General features: G+C 44.2%; 1 protein-coding gene across 1 annotated transcript in view; it reads left to right on the top strand.

The window, feature by feature from the left end:
* The first annotated feature begins 3,609 nt into the window (after positions 1-3,609).
* EZR (ezrin) overlaps positions 3,610-22,549 on the top strand; it is a 55,724-nt gene continuing 36,784 nt past the window's right edge. The window contains exons 1-2 of the mRNA XM_003933769.4: positions 3,610-3,684; positions 4,749-4,832. Coding sequence (XP_003933818.1) covers positions 4,821-4,832 — 12 coding nt within the window. The 5' untranslated portion in view covers positions 3,610-3,684; positions 4,749-4,820. The remainder of the gene's footprint in view (positions 3,685-4,748; positions 4,833-22,549) is intronic.

Here is a 22,549-nt window from a genome sequence, read left to right on the forward strand (position 1 = left end):
CTGCCCTTCCTCACTTTAGTTTAACCTTGTCTGAAGAACTCCCAGTAAGTTACCAACAGCCCTTCACCAGGATCAAGAGGCAGATTTATGATAACCCTTCTCTAGCTGAAAAACTGAAATGGAAACTCTGCAATGAAGCATCACTCAAGGTCAATACCTAGACTAACAGCAGAGAAGTTTCCAGTAGCCCTGCCTCCAGTGTTTCCTTTCAAGGAATTAATATATAATTATTAATATAATATTATAATATCATAATAATGATAATCATAATATAATTATCATATATTAACAAAAGGATGACTTTCAAACACAGGCAACAGCTTCACAAATGAGAGCTGAAAGGAGAGGCAGGCGAAATACGTGTCAAGGTCCTGCCATGCCCTGAGTCAGCTGTTCTCAAATTATGGTGTACATCAAAAGCACGTGGGGATTTGTTAAAGATACAGATTCCTGGGGCCACCTGACTTAGTGAGTCATAATTCCTGGAGAAGGGCACCAACAGTGATTCTCATGCTCATTCAAGTTTCAACGCAGCGGGAATTTAGGTGCTAACCGCTGATGAAAATAAGTTACCCTTAAAAAATCTGAAAACTTTCATAAGATAGAGTGCCAAGTGTTTCCTTGGTGGGCAGAACTGTGCAGTAACATGTAAATGCAATGTGTCATGCTTATAGTAAGATACATAATAAGGAATGCATATACAAACATGACTTTATACTATTTTAATTTATGTAAGAAAGAACATATAGCATCCCTCTGTATCCGAAGGGGACTGGTTCCAGGATCTCTGAGGATACCAAAATTATCCAATGATAAAGTTCCTGACATAAAATGGTAGAGTGCTTGCATATAACTTACAAAATCCTCCTGTATATTTTAAATCATCTCCAGATTACTTATGTAATATAACGTAAATACTTGTTATATTCTGTATTGGATTTTTATTGATATTTTAATTACAGTATTGTTATTTCTAATTTTGCTTTTTTTCTCCGAATATTTTCCATCCAAGTTTGGCTAATTCCACCAATGCAGAACCCACAAATACAGAGGGCTGATTGTACACATAAGTTGAGTGAGTTAAATGCTACATGACATGACTCAGTGACACAAGAATAGCATGAAATTCATATTATCATTTCCATTTTATACATGAAGAGATGGATGCTTAGTCAGGTTGACAGATTTGCCCAGTGACCAGGTTGGCAGTGCAGGAAGCAGAATTCAGACTTAGCTCTGTTTGCCTCAAAAACCTGCCATGGGTTCATTTTTATTTTATTTTATTTATTTTTTGAGACAGTTTTGCTCTTGTTGCCCAGGCTGGAGTGCAATGTTGCAATCTCAGCTCACTGCAACCTCTGCCTCCCAGCTGGTTTCAAGCAATTCTCCTGCCTCAGTCTCCCGAGTAGCTGGGATTACAGGTGCACACTACCACGCCCAGTTAATTTTTCATATTTTTAGTAGAGACAGGGTTTCATCATATTGGTCATGCTGGTCTCGACCTCTGGACCTCGGATGATCAGCCTGAGTTGGCCTTCCAAAGGGCTGGATTACAGGCTTGAGTTACCTCACCCTGCCATTTCATTTTTACCACAACTACAGGCCACTTCATTTTTCAGCATTCCCCTAGAGCAGGCGTCCCCAAACTTTTTACACAGGGGGCCAGTTCACTGTCCCTCGGACCGCTGGTGGGCCGCCACATACTGTGCTCCTCTCACTGACCACCAATGAAAGAGGTGCCCCTTCCTGAAGTGCCGCGGCAGGCCGGATATAATGGCCTCAGGGGGCCGCATGTGGGCGTAGTTTGGGGACGCCTGCCCTAAATCGTAAAGTTCAGAAACATTCTCCAAGGTCTTAGGCCACCGCTATTTTTTTTTCTTTTTCAGAGTGTCTCACTCTGTTGCCTAGGCTGGAGTGCAGCGGCACCAGCTCTGCTCACTGCAACCTCTGCCTCCCAGGTTCAATTGATTCTCCTGCCTCAGTCTCCCAAGTAGCTGGGACTACAGGTGCACTACAGGTGCATGCTACCACTCCCAGCTAATTTTTTGTATTTTTAGTACAGACGGGGTTGAACCGTGTTGGCCAGGATGATCTCCATCTCCTGACCTTGCCTCCTAAAGTGCTGGGATTACAGGTGTGAGCCACCACACCAGGCAGCCACCGCAATTTCAATCATCCAATTTAGAACACAGTACACTTCAAACAAAGCCAGATAAAAATTAGACTAGAGGCATATCCTATTATCAGAGTTGGGAATCCAAATTGGGTAACCAGGCTCCAGGCAGTGATAAGGCGGTGGAGGTACTGATGTCCAATTGGAAACATTATCATTGCAGGTAATTTAAATATATTTCATAGTTCCTTTTCTACTGCAATTACCATTACATCTTCGTTTTAATTAAAAAGTTCAGTCTTTCAGAGGGAACCAATTTACCTGAATAGAGGTCAAAATCTCAGAAGAGGCCTCCCTCCACCCTCTGACCTCTGAGAGACCCTGGATCTACAAGTGGGAGATTACAGGCCCTGACAAAGGTTGCCCACACAGCAGTGTGCCCCTAGGAAGCGAGGATAGGCATCAATTACTATGAGCCTAGCACGTGCTAAGCACTCCGCATGCGCGATCTCATTTAATCCTTCCAACTCTATGTAGGAGGGACTTCCAGTATGTCCATTCAACAAATTAGGAAAGAGTTTGGAACTTCGCCCAAAGTCGCTGGTTTCTCTTTCTACCAGGATAGATTTAAATGCTAAATGTCAGGTACTGTTACAGGCATCCTACATGTACTAACTCATTTTCCCCATTACAATCCTCTGACGCAGGTGCCATAATGATGCCGCTTTACAGACAAGAAAACTAAAAGCACAAAGGGAGTGAGGGGTAAACCCAGAAAGGAATTCAGGAGCAGCTCTGGTCTCAACCTTTAGCCAACATCACAATCACCTGGAGGGCTTGTGATGCACTGATTGCTGGGCCTGGACCTGGAGTTTCTGAATTCTAAGACTGAGCAACATCTAATTTCCACTTCTGCAAGTGCCCAGGGAATGCTGATGCTGCTCGTCTGGAAACTAGACTTTGAGAACCCCTTCGCAACAAATTCTACTGCCCCCCTCCCCAAGCACATATATCAGGTGTGTCTTAAAAATTTGTTGAGAACCATTAGGAAAAAAATGAACAAAAAAACTTAATTCCTATAATTCAGAGAAATCCCATGTGGCTTTTTGTTAGTCAAGTCAAACAAAGCCACAAACGTGTCCCTTAACCAAAGCTTCGGAAGGGGGCGGCTGGGCCGGCCACGTGCACCGAGCCCAGGTGCAGCCGCCCCAGGACCCAGGTCTCCGAAGTGGGCCCCGCCCCTGCCTCAAGCGGCCCAGAAATTCCCCCAGGCCGTCCGCCCCTCCAGATTTATTTGGGTTTTCCTGACGTCCCCCTGCCTGCTGTGGGACAAACAGCCTCGCCCCTGGCATCTGCACTGGGAGTAGCGCGTACTCCTGCCAAATACCCCTCGGACCCCGCGCGCCCGGCCGCCGCCATCTTGCGGGGGGCGCACCTCGCAGGTCGGGGGCGGGGCGGGAAGGGGCGTGGCCCCGAGACCCGCCCAGCTGGGGCTCTTGGGAGCGCGGGCCGCTGGCGCACTCGGTGGACGTAGGAGCGGCGGGGAGCTCACCGAGCACTGCAGGCGCCGGGTGAGGCGGGCGGCGGCCAGGGTCGGGGAGAGGGGTTCTGGGCGGAGGGTCCAGGCGGGCGGAGGGGCTCGCGGCAGGTACGGCGGGCGGCCGGGGGAGCGCGGCGCGGGGCTCCCCGCCCGGCACTCGCGGGGCAGGTGGAGCCGAGCTGGCGCGCCGCCCGGCTCCCCCGCGACCTTCCCGTCGGCGCCGAGTCCCCTGGGGTCTCTCCCGAAGGAAACGCGGAGCCTGGATGCCCGGGCGCTGTCTCTCGGCGGCTCCCGGGCGGTTGCAGTTTTTGAAAGAGTTTTTCAAAGGCTTGACGGTTGCGGTTGCAGCCGCGGGGCAACGGTTGCTACACAAAGTGAAACTCGCCGAGTGCTCGGCTCCTCGCCGCTTCCTGACGGCCCCGGGAAGTTCCTCCGCAGACCCCGAGCCCGAGCCCCTCTCTCCGGACCCTCCCCGCCGAGTGCCCCCCACGGGCCCGCGCTCTCTCCTCGGACCCTCCCCCGCTCCGCAGACCCCTCCCTGCCGGGTGCCTCGCGGGCCCGCGCCCGCTCTCCCGGGACTGCTCCCTCCTGGGTGTTCCCCCTGCCCCTCTCGGTCTCTCCCGGACTTTCCCCGCCGGGTACCTCGGGGCCCGCGCTTCCTCTTCCCAGCCTCGCCCTGCCGGGTGCACCTCGAGTGCCCCCCAGGCCCCTCCGCCCGGCCGGTGCTCCCCCCCCAACCCCGCCACGCCCCACCCCATCCCACTGTGTTCCCTCTACCCTCTCTCTCCTGGTCCCGCGCCCCCCGCCAGCCCCTTCCGGCTGGGGGCCCCCTGGGTGCGCACCCCTCTCCTCGCCCCCACCCCCCGCTTTGGACACCTCCAGTGCCGGCTGGCTCCCCCGTTGGGCGCGCGCCCCCGCTCCCGGGCCCCTCCCCGCCGCGGGCTCCGCCCGGCCCGCGCCCCATCCCCTTGCCCGTGGTGCTGGGCGGGGCGCTGACTCACCCGGGTCCGGGCTGGCCGGTTCTTAAGCGGCGGCGCGCGGCGGGAGGACGAGGGAGGGCAGGCTTGCGCTCTGAGGTTTCTGCTCTGACTCCAGGTTGGGACAGCGTCTCGCTGCTGTTGGAGAGTCGTGTTTCCGGGCATCGAGGATACTCGCCGAGAACCGAAAATGCCGAAACCAGTAAGTTGCCCAGTTTCTGGGCTGGGCCGACGAGGGAGGCTTTATTGGCGAGCGGAGGCACCTGCACGAGGTGTTGGGGCAGTTCCTCACACGCAGAAGAGGATAGGAATAGGGGGTTGTCGCCACTCTTTGTTACTTTTTGACCCTTTTGTGGAGCGTTAGGAAAACACGTTTCATTTTGATGCTTTCTCTCTGCAGTCCTTTTCTTTGTGAGTCCCCTCCCCAGTCGTTACGGTCTTTTTGAAAAAAAAAACTAGAGGCTCTTTTACACTGCTTCCTTGAGTTTTTAAAGGGTATGGTAATGCAACTTCGAAGTTTCTTAAGTCCAAATCACAGGGAGACTCGGGTGGCTTCTGACCGCACACACCAGCTCTCAGAGTTCCCAGGGGTCCGAAACCAAAGGCGCTCCAGATGCAACTGGGGAGACTTTTAAGGACTTAAGGGAGAAGAGTCCGGCTTTTGGAAGTTGCCTTCAGCTTCGCTTCTTACTAGGCTAGTGAAGCGGTGCCCTGGTCACCAGGAAACTTGCTGGCTGCAGCAGAATTTCTGTTTCTAACAGAGGGTTAGCCATGGACTTGAATTGCAGATGAAGGCAGTAGGCAGAGTTTGATAAGAGGCTCCTGACACGCTGGGCCGAGCACTCCTGGTCAGCTGATTAAAGGGCTATCCCTGCGCCTCTGTCTCTTGAATCTGATTGTGCTGAGATTGCTGGCCAGGCCTGGGGGTTGTAGGCACAAGGCAGGTTCTCTGTGATTGACACTTAGAAAGTTGTATGTATTATGCCTCCTTTTAACACTGGGCAACTGATGACTAGACCTTGAGAGGAGGGTTTAACATTTTTGGATTTTGAATCGCAATGGACAAAATTTCAGGATTCATTACAAATTGCGATTACAAATACATCTGGAATTTATTTCTAATTTTTCAAACAAACTGGTTCTGTAATCAATGCTTGTGTGCCTTTTTTGCGGAACGGGGGGTGGCTGGGGACACGGAGACAGTCTCCCTCTGTCGCCCAGGCTGGAGTGCAGTGGCGCAATCTTGGCTCACTGCAATCTCCGCCTCTCGGGTTCAGGCGAATCTCGTGCCTCAGCCTCCCGAGTAGCTGGGATTACAGGCGTGTGCTACCACGCCCAGATAATTTTTGTATTTTTATTAGAGGGGGGAGTTTCACCATGTTGACCAGGCGGGTCTCAAACTCCTGACCTTAGGTGATTCGTCTGCCTGGGCCTCCCAAAATGCTGGGATTACAGGCGTGAGCCACCACAGCCAGCCTTGTGTGCTTTTTCTACTGGTAAATTTTATATTCTCTAAGTTCTTTGTTAAACGTATTTTGTGTTGAGTTAAAGAATATTAATATGGTAAGAGATTCAGAAGCTGATACAGTTTTTGCCTAACTTACATTAAGATGATTCATCTGTGATAGAGTATTATTTTCTATGCAAAATTTTCTTTTAAATTCAAACTTTAAAAGTGACACGTGACATCCAGGCCTGACCGTGCCTGTAGTATGAAACTGACCTAAATACAACCCCTTACTCAGGCCGAGCTGAGTGCAGCGGTATGCAGAGGAGTGGTCATGGAGATTACCTTTCTGGGTGTGGTTTTATTTCCCTAAAAGAGATGGAGAGCTCAGCTAAGATAGCACTCAAGAAAAAGTTAACCTGTTCTCAGTCACTACTTTTCTTTCTCATTTCTCATAATGAACCGTAATTTATTTTTCGTAATTTATTTACCAAAATGTATCTTGGTAAAATAGACATACTATACAATTTATCCTCTTTTAGGTATGCATTTCAAAGAAATGTACATTACATTGCTGCATAGCCGTCACCAAGGTCCATCTCCAGAACTTGATCTTCCCAGATTGAAACTCTGTGTACACATTAAACTCACTTCCCATCCCCACCACCAAGCCTTGGCAACCACCATTCTACTGTCTCTATGAATTTAACAATTCTAGATACCTCGTATAGGTGAAATCATGACAGCATTTGTCCTTTCGTGACAGTCTCATTTCCCATAGCATAATGTCTTCAAGGTTCATCCATGTTGCAGTATCAGAACTTCCTTCTCTCTTATTCCTTATGGCAGGTATATTTTCATTTTGTTTTAAAGGTCTTTTATGATCAGAACTTAAAAGATGTTTCTGACATTTTATGATAGATCAGAACTTAAAAGATGTGTCTGACATTTGACAAAGTGAAGATAGTTGTGAAACTGTTAAGGAAAGACAGTAGCCATCACCTTGTGTATTAAAGCCAGAGTTACTTTTTGAAAGACTGTAATCTGTGTAATGTCTACAGTTACAATTTTCAAACTTTTTTGAGGCCAGGCGAGGTGGCCTGATTACTGGCATGATCCTATAATCCCACCACTTTGAGAGACCGAAGCAGGCAGATCACATGAGCCCAGGAGTTCGAGACTCGCCTGGGCAACATAGACTCTGCTTCTACAAAAAATATAAAAATTGGCTGGGTGTGGTGGCTCGCACTGGTCCTCTGAGCTACTTGAGGGGTGGAGGCTGAAGTGGAAGGATCACTTGAGCCCTAGAAGTCAAGGCTGCAGTGAGCTGAGATCAAGCCACCACTTTCCAGCCTGGGCAACAGAGTGAGACATTGTCTTTTTAAAAAAAAAAACAACAAAAAAAAACACTTTTTTGAGAGGCTTCCTTTTATGTCAGCCATACCTGTCTGCCATGGGAAATTTCTCCCTGCCCCCTCTTTGACAGAAGAGGGTCTTAGAGATAAATTAAACACACTAACCTTTCTGTGTGTAAATTATATTAGGGCCATCCCACAGATCACTGAGAAGAGCATAGTAGAGTGCACATATTTGAATATGGTACTTCTTAAGGCTATTAGATAGGATCCAGTTTTGGTTTGGTTTGGCTTGGGGTCTTTTGCTGCTATAGTAAATGTTAAAATGAAACGTCCACCAACAGCTCTATGGATGTGTCCTTTAAACAAAAGTTTATTGATTCTAATTATTCAAACCCAAGTTAAGAATGTTAGCAGAGAATGTTAGGTGGTTTCTTTGGGCTTAATGTTTAACAACTGGATTAAGGGGCAAACACACTTAAAGGATGGATACCTCTGAGTGGTTGGCCTTCCTCCTGATTCATTGCAGCTGTTAACCCTTGAATTTAACAGGCAGAGTATTTTTAATTTGAACTGAGTGGATGACTTTACTCATAAAACAGTATAACAAAATTTTTGCTGTGTTTTCTCCTAATACTGTTTCTCAAAAGCAGCACTTATTTAAAAGACTGAGTGTTTATTCCTCAGCAAGCAGGTCGACCAGCACAGAGGGCGAGATAGACCTTGTCCTCTGAAAGCTTAGTGTCTGATACCTGAGCCAAGATGCAGGTAAATGCTGAAACTGAAAACCCCGCTGGATGCAGTGGCTCAAGCCTGTAATCCCAGCACTTTGGGAGGCCAAGGTAGGTGGATCATAAGGTCAGGAGTTCGAGACCAGCCTGGCCAGCATAGTGAAACCCTGTCTCTACTAAAAATACAGAAAATTAGCCCGGCATGGTGGTGGGTGCCTGTAATCCCAGCTACTCAGGAGGCTGAGACAGAAGAATCACTTGAACCTGGGAGGCAGAGTTTGCAGTGAGCCTACATCGCGCCATTGCACTCCAGCCCCAGCGACACTGTGATCAGTCTCAAAAAACCAAAAACCCATTAAGTGCTATCAGACTGGGAAAGAGCCTAGGTGTGAGACAGTCAAGAAGAAAATCATCTGATGGGGTGGGATGGGGGCGCGACACTCCACAGGGAAGAACAGTGGTCTGTCCTCTGGTTTTGCTTTTCCCATAGCTGCTTAGGGAGTCTATTCATGTGTGACTGGCTGACCTCCAAGGAGGGTGATTTGAGGTTCCAGAGGGAGCCTTGGCCTCTGTTCAGGCCAGTTCCCAGGACATGGTGTGCTGTGTGACCTTGTGGGTCCGTCCCATCTGGGGAGAGGTGTAGGCTGGTGCTCAGATCATTGGTGCCAGGAGCATCCTCTCTACCCACCGCTTCGTGTTAGGGTGGAGCACCTTTCTCCCACACTTGGTTTCTTCAGCCCGATGGAAAGAAGGCACGGGGAGTAAGCAGGAAAAATCACTGTAGTCAAGCTCAGGAAGGACAAGGGTGTTGTGTTCAGGGCCAAGATCTCTTCAAACTGTCATGAGAACCATAGAGCTGAAATGCCTTTAAGTGGCTCCAACACATCTTACATGTTCACTTCTAAAGTGTTGTCATAGACATTTTTAATACAAAAGCAGGTTTACCTTTCATGAGGAAAACTCTGAACGTGTGTTCAAATTTCTACTGTGCCAAAATTTTAAGTTAAGTTCTGAGATGACCTTGCCTTTTTGGGAATACATAAGTTTTTGTATTAAATATTTTAACAGGGACAGAATTTACTGAATGCATCCACACACAATTTAGGAGGACATGTGGCATCTATTTCCACCCCTCCTCCTTCAAGAGGGGCAGTAGTGAGTTAGGTAGCTAAGATTTTGCCATGTGGCCGTGAGAAGTGCTGGCAAGATGAGTGATTTGCCACGATCACACTGTAAGGCACAATGAATGTATTTGTATGTTGACAGACACAGCCCCTGTCAGTGGATTTACAGTCTGGTTTGTGGAACAGATAGCAATCCCAGAGTAAATGTAAAACTGCAGCTCTAGTGAGTATGCCTGAAGAGGGGTACATGAGGCCTGAGAGTAGATGAGGTATGTGTGCAAACGGGAGGGCAGGACGGCATTCCTGAGGAGGTGACCTCACCAGGCAGAGGTAACGACTTGTGCAAAGGCCCTGTGGTGGGAGGAAGTAGTGTGAGTTTGGGGTTCCACATGAAGCCCAGTGTGGCTAGAGAGGAAGACAGGTCAGGCCATGCCTTGTAGGCCATCCTTGGGCGTTTTTTTAGTTTAACTTGGGGTTTTGACTGGGAGGTGACATCACATTTGCCTTTTGAAAAGTTGACTGATCTGAAATGTGAAAGTCATAGGAGATGGCAAGAGTAGCTACAATAGACCATTGAAGTACCTCATAGCTTGGACCAAGGTGGTGGTGATGGGAACAGAGTGGATGCATTTGGGTATTCTTTGGGAGGTAGAACTGATAGGGCCTGGTGATAGGTTGGATATGCAGGGCCAGGGGTGGTGTCGAGGCTGACTTTTGGTTTCTGGCTTGCACAAGTAGATGCGTGGTGGTGCCCTGACTAAGTCATCCTGGAGAAGGACCAGTTGTAGGAAAAGGCAGGGAGTCTGGAATTTATACATGTTATTAATAAATCTGTGGCAAGGGCTGATGAAATGAGTCCTTGCCGCCTTTCATTACTACAACCACTGCCCCGCAAAATATTAAAGCACCAGACTCCTTAAACTACTTTATTTTTAAATCCAAATAATTCAATAGCTTTTTATGTTTTTCCTGAGTATATGTACACACTGTACATACCTAAAGCTATGAGAAAGTTTAGTGCAGTGTTCTCAAAATGTGTACACGGTTGTCTGGAGACTGTTGATCCTGAGTCTCTCGAAGAACTAATAATGACTCCCCTCTCTAGGGCGAGGTGCAGGCTCGGTGCCTGTGTTTTAAATAAGCTCTCCAGGTGGCACTGCTAATTCAATAGGAAAAGGTAAGTCTGGTTTAAGTGCCAGGAGTGCTGTTACTCGTATTTGGGACTTGACTAGAGGCTAGGATGACTCTGAAAAAGAGCCATAGAAAGAAGAATTTTAGTTAATTTACTGCTTACCTGTACTTGGGCAGGCCATTCAGCATGATATCCTTCTGACTTGAATTTCTCTCTGTGGGGAGTCCAGTAGCAGAGCTTAATTTGGCAGTGCTCAGTGGTCTCTCAAATTTTGGCTCTTTGTTTTTAAAGAGAGAAAAAAGGCTAGACATCATTCCCTATAAATGGTAGGGAAGCAAGAGATCTCATTTCTTGTTCCTGTTTTTTCCTCTCTTATTCCTTCCACACTGGTCTCCTGTTAATGAAATAATGTGATATTTTATTTTATTTATTTATTTATTTATTTATTTATTTATTTATTTTGAGAAAGGATCTCACTGTCACCCAGGCTGGAGTGCAGTGGCATAATCACAGCTCACTGCAGCCTCAACCCCCAACCCCAGGCTCAAGTGATCTCCCCACCTCAGCCTCCTGGGTAACTGGGACCATAGGCACATGCTACCATGCCCGACTGATTTTTTCATTTTTTGAAATGAGATTTCACTGTGTTGCCCAGGCGGCTAGTCTTCAATTCCTGAGCTCAAGCTGTCCTCCCACCTTGGCCTCCCAAAGTGTTGAGATTACAGGTGTGAAACACCATGCCTGGCTGATAATGTGATTTCTAACAAAAATGTTGGATAATGTTATTAATAATTATAGTTTGGGAAAGGAAAAGAATATCACTTAGTAAACTGTATATATTTTTTGATTTATTTAACCTAAACTTTTACGTATCTTTGACAGTTTGGAGATTCTTAGGATGGTTTTGATATACCTCCTTTTTAATAGTAGATGTTTCAACTCTAAGAGGTGAAATTCAGCCTGCTTTCAAAGTCAGTGGATGCATTTTGAATTATCCCTTATTTCGTTTCAGTAGTAACTACATTGAACTCCCCAAATACTCCAATTAGTTTTTAATTTCAGCACTAAATGTGTGTTTGTTGAAAAGACCAAAGATTGCATTATTTTCCTTCTAACGTATTTACCAGCTAGGCCTATTGACGTAGAAACATTTTTCCAAGGCGGAGCACAGTGGCTCACACCTGTAATCCCAGCACTTTGGGAGGCTGAGGCGGGTGGGTCACCTGAAGTCAGGAGTTCGAGACCAGCCTGACCAACATGGCGAAACCACATCTCTACTAAAAATACAAGTGTTAGCCAGGTGTGGTAGTAGAAACCTGTCATCCCAGCTACTCATAAGGCAGAGGCAGGAAAATTGCTTGAACCTGGGAGGGGAAGGCTGCAGTGAGCAGACGGCTGCGGTGAGCCGGGATTGTGACAGTGCACTCCAGCCTGGGTGAAAGAGCAAGACTCCACCTTGAAAAAAATTTAAATAAATAAATATATATGTATTTAAAATAAAAAAAGTTTTTCCAGACTTCTGTAGTTTTCAGAACAGAACAAAACCGTTGTGCTGGCCGGGCGCACTGGCTCACACCCGTATTCCCTGCACTTTGGGTGGCTGAGACAGGTGGATCACGAGGTCAGGACTTCAAGACCAGCCTGGCCAAGATGGTGAAACCCGTCTCTACTAAAAATAAAAATTAGCCGGGCACGGTGGCACGCACCTGTAATCCCAGCTACTCAGGAGGCTGAGGCAAAAGAATCGCCTGAACCCAGGAGGTGGAGGCTGCAGTGAGCCAAGATTTCACCACTGCAATACAGCCTGGGCAACAGAGTGAGACTTCATCTCCAGAAAAACAAACAAAAAAAGTTGTGCTATAATATGACTTAGAGACTTTTGACTGAAATGCTTGATGTAGTTAATATAATTTTTTTCAAAATGAAACCACAAAGAGCTGTAAAATTTTATAGCTAATTTACTGCTTACCTATACTTGGGGAAGCCATTTAGCATCTGTGAACCTCAATTTTGTCAGCTGTAAAATGTGAGCTAAGGTTTTTAAGTGGAAAAAATGTTACATGAGATAAACGGAGACAAAGTTTTATCTGTGAAATCCAAACAACTCATATTCACATGCTGTAAGCTTTGTTTCTTCTGTGTTTTTCCGCGCGCGCCCCCCATATGTTTTTCAAACTTACCCTGTTAGCTAAAACTTTGGGGTTCCTATAAATGGGGTAAAGTTTGTCCATTGGTCTTCTCGGGGGAAAAAGCAGAATGAACTGTTTGGATTATTTTAGTAAGAGGGAGGGCTCTGATTTTCTCCCCTGTGCATCCTCTGTTCTATTTGGAATTCCCTTATCAATCACAAACGCTCTTACATCCCGTTAAGTGCTGGGTGCAGGAAAGATACAAATAAGATTGGTTTTACCTTTAAGGAGTTTTCAGTCTCCTAGTGAAAGCAGACATGTAAACAATTACAATGAGGGTGTAGTGCATGATAGAGGTCCTCACAAAAGACCAAGCGTGCCCTGGGGACCAAGGAAGGCCTCCGGCTGGCAAAATTCTTTGGGTAAGTGTGGAGGGATGCGGGCTTCCCAGTCAGCAGTGGTCACTTCTGTTTTCCTTTATTTATTAACCTCTTCCTATAGCCTATAGGTAAATGATAATGCTGTTTCAAGGAAAATATCCTTTTAATCTAATGTATTTGAGAAAACAAAAAGTTTCTGAGCAGAACCCACCTTTTATTGTTGGGAAATGAACCAGTATCACCTGAGGATCAAACTCTACTAGTCAGTATATCAGATTTTCCTCATGTTTTTAAGTTTGAAGTAACTTTTCTGCAACAATTTTGTTTTCCATTTTTTGCCTGAGAGATCGATTTAAAACTGCTAGTGTGGACAGATAGTGTAAATAATTGTTTTTACTTTAGGATGAGGTAAACTGTCATCTTAGGGCCGAGTCCGGCTGTGGCCTGTTTTTATTTGGTCTACTGGCTAAAAATGGTTTTTATATTTCTGAAAGATTTTAAAAACAGCAACAACCGATATGCTATGGACTCCAAATAAGGCCCTCAAAGCCTAAAATATTTACTGACTGGCCCTTTACAGAAAAAAATGGGCCAACTCCTGCTTCTAGCATAAAGTAATTATTGTTAAGCATTTATTATAACCTTGTATATATTTTATAGTTAGACTCATGATATTTAGAAGCAGATCCACCGCATTGGTTCCAGTTTTTAAAAAATTGTTTGTAAAGAACAGAATGTGTTTTGTTAGCCAGTGTTGAGCGCATCATGGGCTCTGAGCATGGACGGCAGCTATTGCGGAAACTCACTGAAGAGCGGGCATAGTGGTGCTGAGGTAATGTTTTAAACAAAGCTGGTGTTCAGGTGGGTCCTTTGTGTAGAGAAAGCAGCAGTATCTTGTGTCACACTTGCTAAGCCATTGTGTAATGACAGCTTTCTGGCATATGGTAAAAGAAAGCAATTTGTACCTGTTATTTGAGTTGGAAAGAGAATGTTATGCAAATGAATTGCTTTTTTCCTCATTGATAGTTTAAAGTGATCTTTTGACCTGCTATAGTCTGTATGTGAGTTTTTGACTGCAGATGTTTTGTAAATCCAATCCTGATTCAAAGCACTAAAATACAGCTCCATCTGTCTGTGCCCTGCCCCGCTTTATTGCACTCATAGAACTCATCTCCACCTATAACGCTGTCAGGTGCTTATTTGTGCTTTTTCTTTTTCTGGCAGCAAAGCAAGAGGGTAGGTGTTGTTTTTGTGTTTTTTTGAGACTTAGTTTTGCTCTGTTGCTCAGGCTGGCGTAACAGTGGTATAGTCATAGCTCACCACAGCCTTGAACTCCTCGGGGTAGTGCATGTGCTCACTACCACACCTGACTAATCTTTTTATTTCTGTAGAGATGGGGGTCTCACACTGTTTTGTGCAGGCTGGTCTCAAACTCCTGGCCTCAAGCTATCCTTCTGCCTCAGTTTCCCAAAATATTGGCATTACAGCCATGAGCCACTAATGCCTGGCCCAAGTTGTTGTTGCTGTTGTTTTTTAAAGCATTATTATTCTATAGCAAACTTTAAATTCTTGTTTATTGGCAAATAAATAGAGGGAAGGAAGATGACCAAATAGATGAACATACCTGCCTCTTAGTGGGTTATCCTGGGCAAGTTTCTTCACCTCCTTCTGCCTCCTCATCTGTAAACAAGATCCTGTGTGCCCACCCTTGAGGCCTGCTGAGATGGCACAGGGGAAGCACCTGGCCTTGTGCCTGGCCCTGGTCGGTAAGGGCTCTGGGGTTCCACTGGTACCTGCTAAATTCTAATCTGATTAAAAGCTTTACTAGCTCATGATGGTGGTCATTTTCCTCTAACTTAGCAACCTAATGAAATAATGCAGTAAGTAAATGTAACCTTGCTTTTTGTCCCTTTGCTGCCACGATGAACACAACTGCCTTGCTAGTACCCTATTGACTTCAACAGGGATACCACCAGGTTTATTGGAAATTTACATAATGGGACAGTCCGGTGGTGGTGGTCTGGACGGAACAGCAACTGCTTGTCGAAAGCTTGCAAAAAGCATGCCGTTTACATAGCCTTCTTACTTATCACGCTCTCCCTAACAGCCTCTACCTGGCAGCCTTCATTTAACCCAAAACATAGGGGTTGTGGTGGTCCAAGGGATGGGCTGGGGGAACAGATGTTCCTCATAGATAAAGAATTAATTTCGGGGTTGGCCACTCCTGATTTCTTAGCTCGGAACTACACACACACACACACACACACACACACACACACACACATTCTTCTTAAGTTATTGATGTTAGGTACATCTGTACAACCACCCAGCATAAAATTCATTCATTCAACAAATAGAGCACCTACTGTGTGTCGGGTTTTCAGGTACTGGGGATACATTGGTGAACAAAGAGGATCTTTTAAAGGATTATCACCTGTGTGATTGGCAGTCACATCCAGTGAATGGTGGAACCCATTTCCTGCTAATGTGTATTTCAGCCTTAAATGCACATCATCCCACCTTTCCTCAGTGACAGCATGCTCTGGAAAGTAAGTGCTGGTATGACTAAATAAAATAGGCTTTCTGTTTGGAGTCATAAAGGGAGCCCTGTCTTCCTCAGCCCCTCCTGAGAGAAAGACTTTCTTTCAAGAACCTTACATTGCAGTGGGGAAGACACAAGTCTAATACAGTGTCAAGGAGTGGTAAGCATGCTACTGTAACTTTTCACCTAAGCTTTGGCAAGGATACAGTTTCTCTAATTCTTTACTATTTGAAGTGCTAAAACCATTGGGCAGAGTGACTTATGAGTGGGCCCACTGTGATGTGTTTTTGTTGGTTTTCTGGTAAATCACTCTTGCGTTGCACAGTGAACCATGATGGTCTTTCTTTAAGAACTCGTGTTTACATGGGTTTGGTGATCAGTCCATCGTTTGCCAAACGCACTTACTCTTCCATCCTTTCTTAGGTGCTGTGGTTCAGGGAAATGATTGTTTTGATAGTATTTTGCCTATTGCACCGTTACTTCATCTGTAAATTTCTTGTAAAATAAGCCTTGGATGGAGAGTCAGCCCTGCTATGTTTTTAAAGAGAAAATTGAACCACAGGTCACTTGGTTAAAGCTTAGCACATGCATATGAGATTGGAGTCACTATTTGTAAACACATACAGTGTATATTGGTACAGTATTCTCATTAAGGTGTGTTTCATTGCCTCAGTTTAATAAGGCTGTGGCTTCTGGATGTTGAAGTATTTGCTTACATAATCCATTGCTGTTTGGGTGAGACGTGGGAAACCTGGATTTTTTATTTAGAACCTAGCTGAACAAGGCAACGAGGCAATAGTGTGATAACAAGGTGCATTATGTAACTTGAACAAATCAACTCCAAAAAGACATTTTCAAAGAAATGGAGGAAAATTGAATATTTATTGAACTTGATGTATTAAGGAATTGTTTTAAATTACGTTGGATGTGATAGCGGTATTGCGATTTTTTTTTTAAGTGCTTTAGAGAAATGTACTCAAGTTTTTACAAGTGAAATGATGAATGAGGGCCTTAAAATATGCCAGCTGGAAAAAAAAAAAAGTGGAAGTGGTAGAAAGAGTAGAAGAAAGAAGAATGGTGTTGAAGCTGAAGAAAGAGAGCTTGGAGGATCATGGTACTACTTATTCTCTCTACTTTTTTTAATGTTTTCAACTTTACGTAATAGAATATTTGCTTTTTAAAAAGCATGTTATAGGGTAGAAAGGGAGAGATGCTTTACTTTTGCTTGTCCTGAAGTACCTGAGTCTTGAGGTGTAAGGATCTCAGAGTGAGGGCAGGTCTCCTGTTCCCTGCTGCTGGGGCAACCTTTGTGCCCTGGATCAATGAGTAACTGATTTAATCCCATCTGGGCCATCTCACCCTCGATGCACGTGTTTTAAAAAGAGGTCTCCGCTTAAAATTCCATCTGACTTAGAAGCGTGTAAAATGATTTGTTCCCAGTTTTTTCCACTATTACTCTGTATTCCCAATATTTTGGGGGGCCTGTAGTAATGGGGCAGAGTGCTGTGGCCCAACTGGGAGCAGGTCATTGTCTTAATAGCAACTGTCTCGGATCTGAAAACTGGGGGTAAAAATTGAAATGAACATAATAAAATAAGGTATATCTACTGGGTAGGGTTTTATGTAGCCTTTTTAAGAGATGAATCTACAGTCTACATACTGGGGCTGTTGGCAGGAATGGGGGAAGGAAATACAGCAAACCATGGGTTGGGGTTGGGGTGAGTGATGGGGTTGTAAAGTACATACTGTGTCTTCTCCAATCAAGTAATTATGCACAAATTATCCCATTTCAGATAGAACATTCTTGATACTGACGGTATAAATTGAAGAGGTTTTTTTTTTTTAAATCTAGTATAATTTCAGAAATTTTTTTTTCTTTCCCTAAGATTTGGTGGGATTTGCTTATTTAAGCAAATTTTGTAAGCTTACTGTTCAGTTTGGATTTTTTAAAATAAGCTATTTTGGTCTTGCTTATTATTTTTGATAGATGGCAAAAGTAAAGACTGGGGTGAGTTCAAATAAATCTTGTCTAATTGAAGTTTCTTATAGGAGAAATGTTCTTTACATTGCATATTATTGCTCATGTGATCTTAACCTGGGCCAAACATTTATCTCAGCAATGGCATAAGATTTAAGTGTGGTTTATATCATATGTCCTCTAAAATAACAGGTTAGCAAAGACATTTTTGGACATTTTCGTTGTTTCCTAGACTCACCCTCTTACCCCCCCAGATCAGAAAGGAAAAACTCTTCACGGGCTTCTAAATCAGCACAGAACCATGGGTTCCAGGTGAATAGTGATGTTTAATCTGTAGGCCTTTCGTTCCCTGTGTTTTCTGAGCGTAGAATTAAAACCCACTGTAGCATGTAATAGTCATCTTGGCTTTGTCCCTTACTTTTGTGTATGTGTATGGTTACTAAGTTTGCTAAGTAGTTTCTAAACTTAAATCTTCTGTATATAATCATCTGTACATTTCAATGAAGTATGTTGGTGATGAAGTAGGTATGATACCTAGTAAAACTGAAATCATATGGTACACAGTCAAGGCTTAGACTCTATTAGTTTATTAGTTAAATTCTTGTTCAGGGTCACTTTATTTTGCCTGCCTTGGGGTGAGGAGATGAGAAGGCTGTAGATTGTGTTTCCAGAAAGAATAGTTTCTTTTGCTAAATGTAACATCCTTTGATAATTTTCCCTTTCCTAAGGGAAAGTGGTGTCTTAAGAATTCTGGTTTACTTCCGTATTAGATAAAACACACAATGTATGTTATTCCAGTGTAGGAGAAGCTGATTCTTATAGACACTCACCAGAAAGGAACTTAACAGCTAGTAGATATCAGGAGGAGCATTATTTTCATATGCCATCAGCAAGTCGGAAATGGCCACCAGTGTTACTCTTCAGTGCAGGCTTAGAACTTGGGCATGGCTAGCGAATCATTTCATTGTCAGACCTATGGAAAGCAACTCCTTTCTGCCTTCCTGAAGCAGTGAACAGTAGGGAGGGCTTTGCACAGAACTGTTCCCAACCTGGTTTTAAAATGACCCTCTTTTTAATGTGAATGCCCAGAAAGTTCCCTTCTCATTCTGAGGTCTTGATTTCTGGCTGATTATAATGAGTGCAAATGGGACTGGTTTGTCTGCTTTTCGTGTTTGTTAAGCACCCTGGGTCTGACAGGATGTGGGTCTAGAGGCAGGAAGCGGCTTACTCTCAGAGGCAAAAGGAGCTATTTAAGAAGGATTTGAGATTTCATTACATGTTCTTGAAATTATGGGGTGGCCGTTAACCTGGACTCTTTAAATATTTTAAAATGTTACATAATATTTACCCTGAAATTGGGAAATACAAACTTTTCAAAAGCTTAAACCATTGGCGTTTATTTAAAGATACTATTTCGGGAGTAATATTAAAGAGCAGAGCTGTTACACAGATATTTTGGTAGCTGATTACCAGAAGTTGAGGGGGTTAAACTTTAATTTCTGCATCTCAGTTTCCTTAACTATTTTAAAAAAGTCATCAGACGAGGGTAACTGTATACCTTGTATCAAGGAGTACCCATCTGGAGTCATTCTACCAGTTCTACTTCATCACTATTCTGATTGTTCTACTTAAAACGTGTTTATAACATAAAGATATAACATCATATAGATACGTGGAAAGTTAAAGTTACTTGGAAATTCCAAGTCCCCGCTTCTGTGTCAGTGCTCTACCCTGTTAACATCTACTGCATGTTAAGAATTTAGCCTGGACATTTTAAGCTTAGCCTAATGATGGTGGTGGAGGTAGTAAGGAGAACAGTTTAGAAAACGAGGTGTGAGTGGAATGTAGTGTTACTTTTCATCATTAAAGTTACTCAGATATTTCCTTAAAGTGCTCCTGGCTTCTCTGGGAAATGAGTTCACTGCCTACCTGTGGTGTCAGGGGGATCACAGGGTAGGAGACACAGCCCCTAGGATACTGGACATGGGCTGGATACTGTATTTGAGGGATGAACAAACCATGTATAGTTTTTGTGCTTTAAACAAGCAAAAACCTAACTAGTCATAATTAATGTAGAAGTATACAAATATTCCAGAAGAACTAAACTGTAAAGTGTTTGTAAATATTTAGATGTGAATATGAGTATAAGCAGAATGCATCATTAAAAAAAATAACAAAAATTAATGATATTTGGCAGATCTCCTTTTCTGCCAGACTTCCTGGCAGTTAAAATTTGAAACAGGCCGGGCGCAGTGGCTCAAGCCTGTAATCCCAGCACTTTGGGAGGCCGAGGCGGGTGGATCACAGGGTCAAGAGATCGAGACCATCCTGGTCAACATGGTGAAACCCCAAGAATTGCCTGAACTCAGGAGGTGGAGGTTGCGGTGAGCCGAGATCGTGCCATTGCACTCCAGCCTGGGTAACAAGAGCGAAACTCTGCCTCAAAATAAATAAATAAATAAATAAATAAAATTTGAAACAGTGACTGTACCCAAAGTCTTTTTAATCAGGTTAAAATTTATACTCCCGTTTTCTAAAATAAGAACTTTGCTTAAACTGAACTGAGAAACTCTAGTTACAGCTGCTTAGTTTTCCATAGAGTTAAATTGGCTCCTTTGATGTTGAAGTCTGTAGTTATGACTTTGCTTTCATTAGTAATTAGCACCTGGGCAAGTACTAACTAATGAATGCCTTTTTACAGTGGTCAAGAAGGAATGGTTGGGAAACCAGATTGTTTTAATCTAAAAGGCACTACGTTGTGGTGGGGTTTCCTTTCTTGACAGACATTGCCTACAGGCAACTAAGTCATTCCATTAACTGTCATTATCAACCCATGTGTAGACAAACTTGAATTCTCCTGCTAGTTGAGCTCCTGTTTGGGACCAACCACTGTCACAAGGGACAGTGTCTGCAGCTCCATCATGGGCACGAGAAAGTCTGACAACAGCTAACACTGGTCTGTACTTGGAACTTTGCCACCTGATCAGTGACTTTCTATATGTCATATTCCTGGGAATAGTATGACTACCCATGATTCCTAGGAAAGCTAGCGGAATAACTGAGGACAAGGAGCTGGCACTTTGACCCCTGTAGGGAGTGCAGTCTCTGGTGGTTATCAGGGTTGTGAGAAGTGGACTCTTGTGAGCGCCAACATTGGATGATTTTATTATTCCTATTAGGCAGTAAAAGACTAGTACATATCCTGGTGTTACATAATTCTATGAAAACTAATCAGAATGAGGTTGTTTTTTTTTTTATTACTGCATTTCAGGTTTTGGGGTACATGTGAAGAACATGCAAGATTGTTGCATAGGTACACACATGGCAGTGTGATTTGCTGCTTTCCTCCCCATCACCTATATCTGGCATTTCTGCCCATGCTATCTCTCCCCAACTCCTCACCATCGCTGTCCCTCCCCTATTCCCCACCCCCCGACAGACCCCAGTGTGTGATGCTCCCCTCCCTGTGTTCATGTGTTCACATTGTTCAACACCCATCTACGAGTGAGAACATCCAGTGTTTGATTTTCTGTTCTTGTGTCAGTTTGCTGAGAATAATGGTTTCCAGGTTCATCCATGTCCCTACAAAGGACACGAACTCATCGTTTTTGATGGCTGCATAATATTCCATGGTGTTTATGTGCCACATTTTCCCTGTCCAGTCTATCATCGATGGGCATTTGGATTGGTTCCAGGTCTTTGCTGTTGTAAACAGTGCTGCAATGCACATTCGTGTGCTTGTGTCCTTATAGTAGAATGATTTATAATCCTTTGGATATATACCCAGTAATGGGATTGCTGGGTCAAATGGAATTTCTGTTTCTAGATCCTTGAGGAGTTATCACACTGTCTTCCACAATGGTTGAACTAATTTACACTCCCACCAACAGTGTAAAAGTGTTCCTAAAATGAATTTTATAACTAGTGCACCCATGGTTTTTTAAAATTGTGCTACAGACAAAATTATGTGCTGAAATTGTACTGAATTACCTGACCATTTTTGTTATAATTAATCCTATGTACTTTTTACAAAATTTGTGGAGCTTTGATGGCTGGCCTTTCTTTGGCATCTGAACATTTTCCTAAGTGCAGTAGACAAGCAGATTTTTTTTCTTGAGTAAGTCTCACTCTGTCACCCAGACTGGAGTGCAGTGGTGCAATCTTGGCTCACTGTCTACCAGGTTCAAGCAATTCTCTTGCCTCAGCCTCCCAAGTAGCTGGGTTTATCTGCCTGCCACCACGCCCAGCTGTTTTTCTATTTTTAGTAGAGATGGGGTTTCACCATGTTGGCCAGGTTGGTATTGAATTCCTGACCTCGTGATCCGCCCACCTCGGCCTCCCAAAGTGCCAGGATTGCAGGCGTGAGCCATTGCACCTGGCAGATTTTTTTTTTTTTTTTTGGAGACAGGGTTCTCCTCATTCCTGTAATCCCAGCACCCTGCCCAGGTGAGCAGATCACTTTAGGTCAGGAGTTCAAGACCAGCCTGGCAACATGGTGAAACCTCATCTCTACTAAAAATATAAAAGTTAGTCGGGTGTGGTGGTACATGCCTGTAATCCCAGATACTTGAGAGGCTAAGGCAGGAGAATCACTTCAATTGTGGAGGTAGAGGCTGCAGTGAGCCAAGATTGCACCACTGCACTCCAGCTTCCATAGAGTGAGACCCTGTCGCAAAAAAAAAAAAAAAAAAAAAAGATTCTGTTACCCAGTGTGGTGGTGTGATCATGGCTCACTGCAGCCTGGAACTCCTAGGCCCAAGTGATCTTCCCATGTTGGCCTTTCAAAATGCTAGGGTTACAGGAGTGAGCCACTGTGCCCAGCCAAGATTTCTTTGCCTTGACATTCATATTCTTTATCCTTAAAAGAAGAGGTCATATAATAATTGGGTGAAACTTAAGATACAGCTTGATAGAAAGGAATAGCCTTGTGCTACATCTTTATCCATTGCATTTGCAGGTATGCCTCAAGATTATAGTACAATTTTTTTTTTTTTTTTTTTTTTTTTTTTTTTTTTTTTTTTTTTTTTTGTGAGTCTCACTGTCACCCAGGCTAGAGTGCAATGGTGCAGTCTCCACCTTCCAGGTTGAAGCGATTCTCCTG

This window comes from Saimiri boliviensis, chromosome 4, assembly GCF_048565385.1.
Source record: "Saimiri boliviensis isolate mSaiBol1 chromosome 4, mSaiBol1.pri, whole genome shotgun sequence".
NCBI lineage: Eukaryota > Metazoa > Chordata > Mammalia > Primates > Cebidae > Saimiri > Saimiri boliviensis.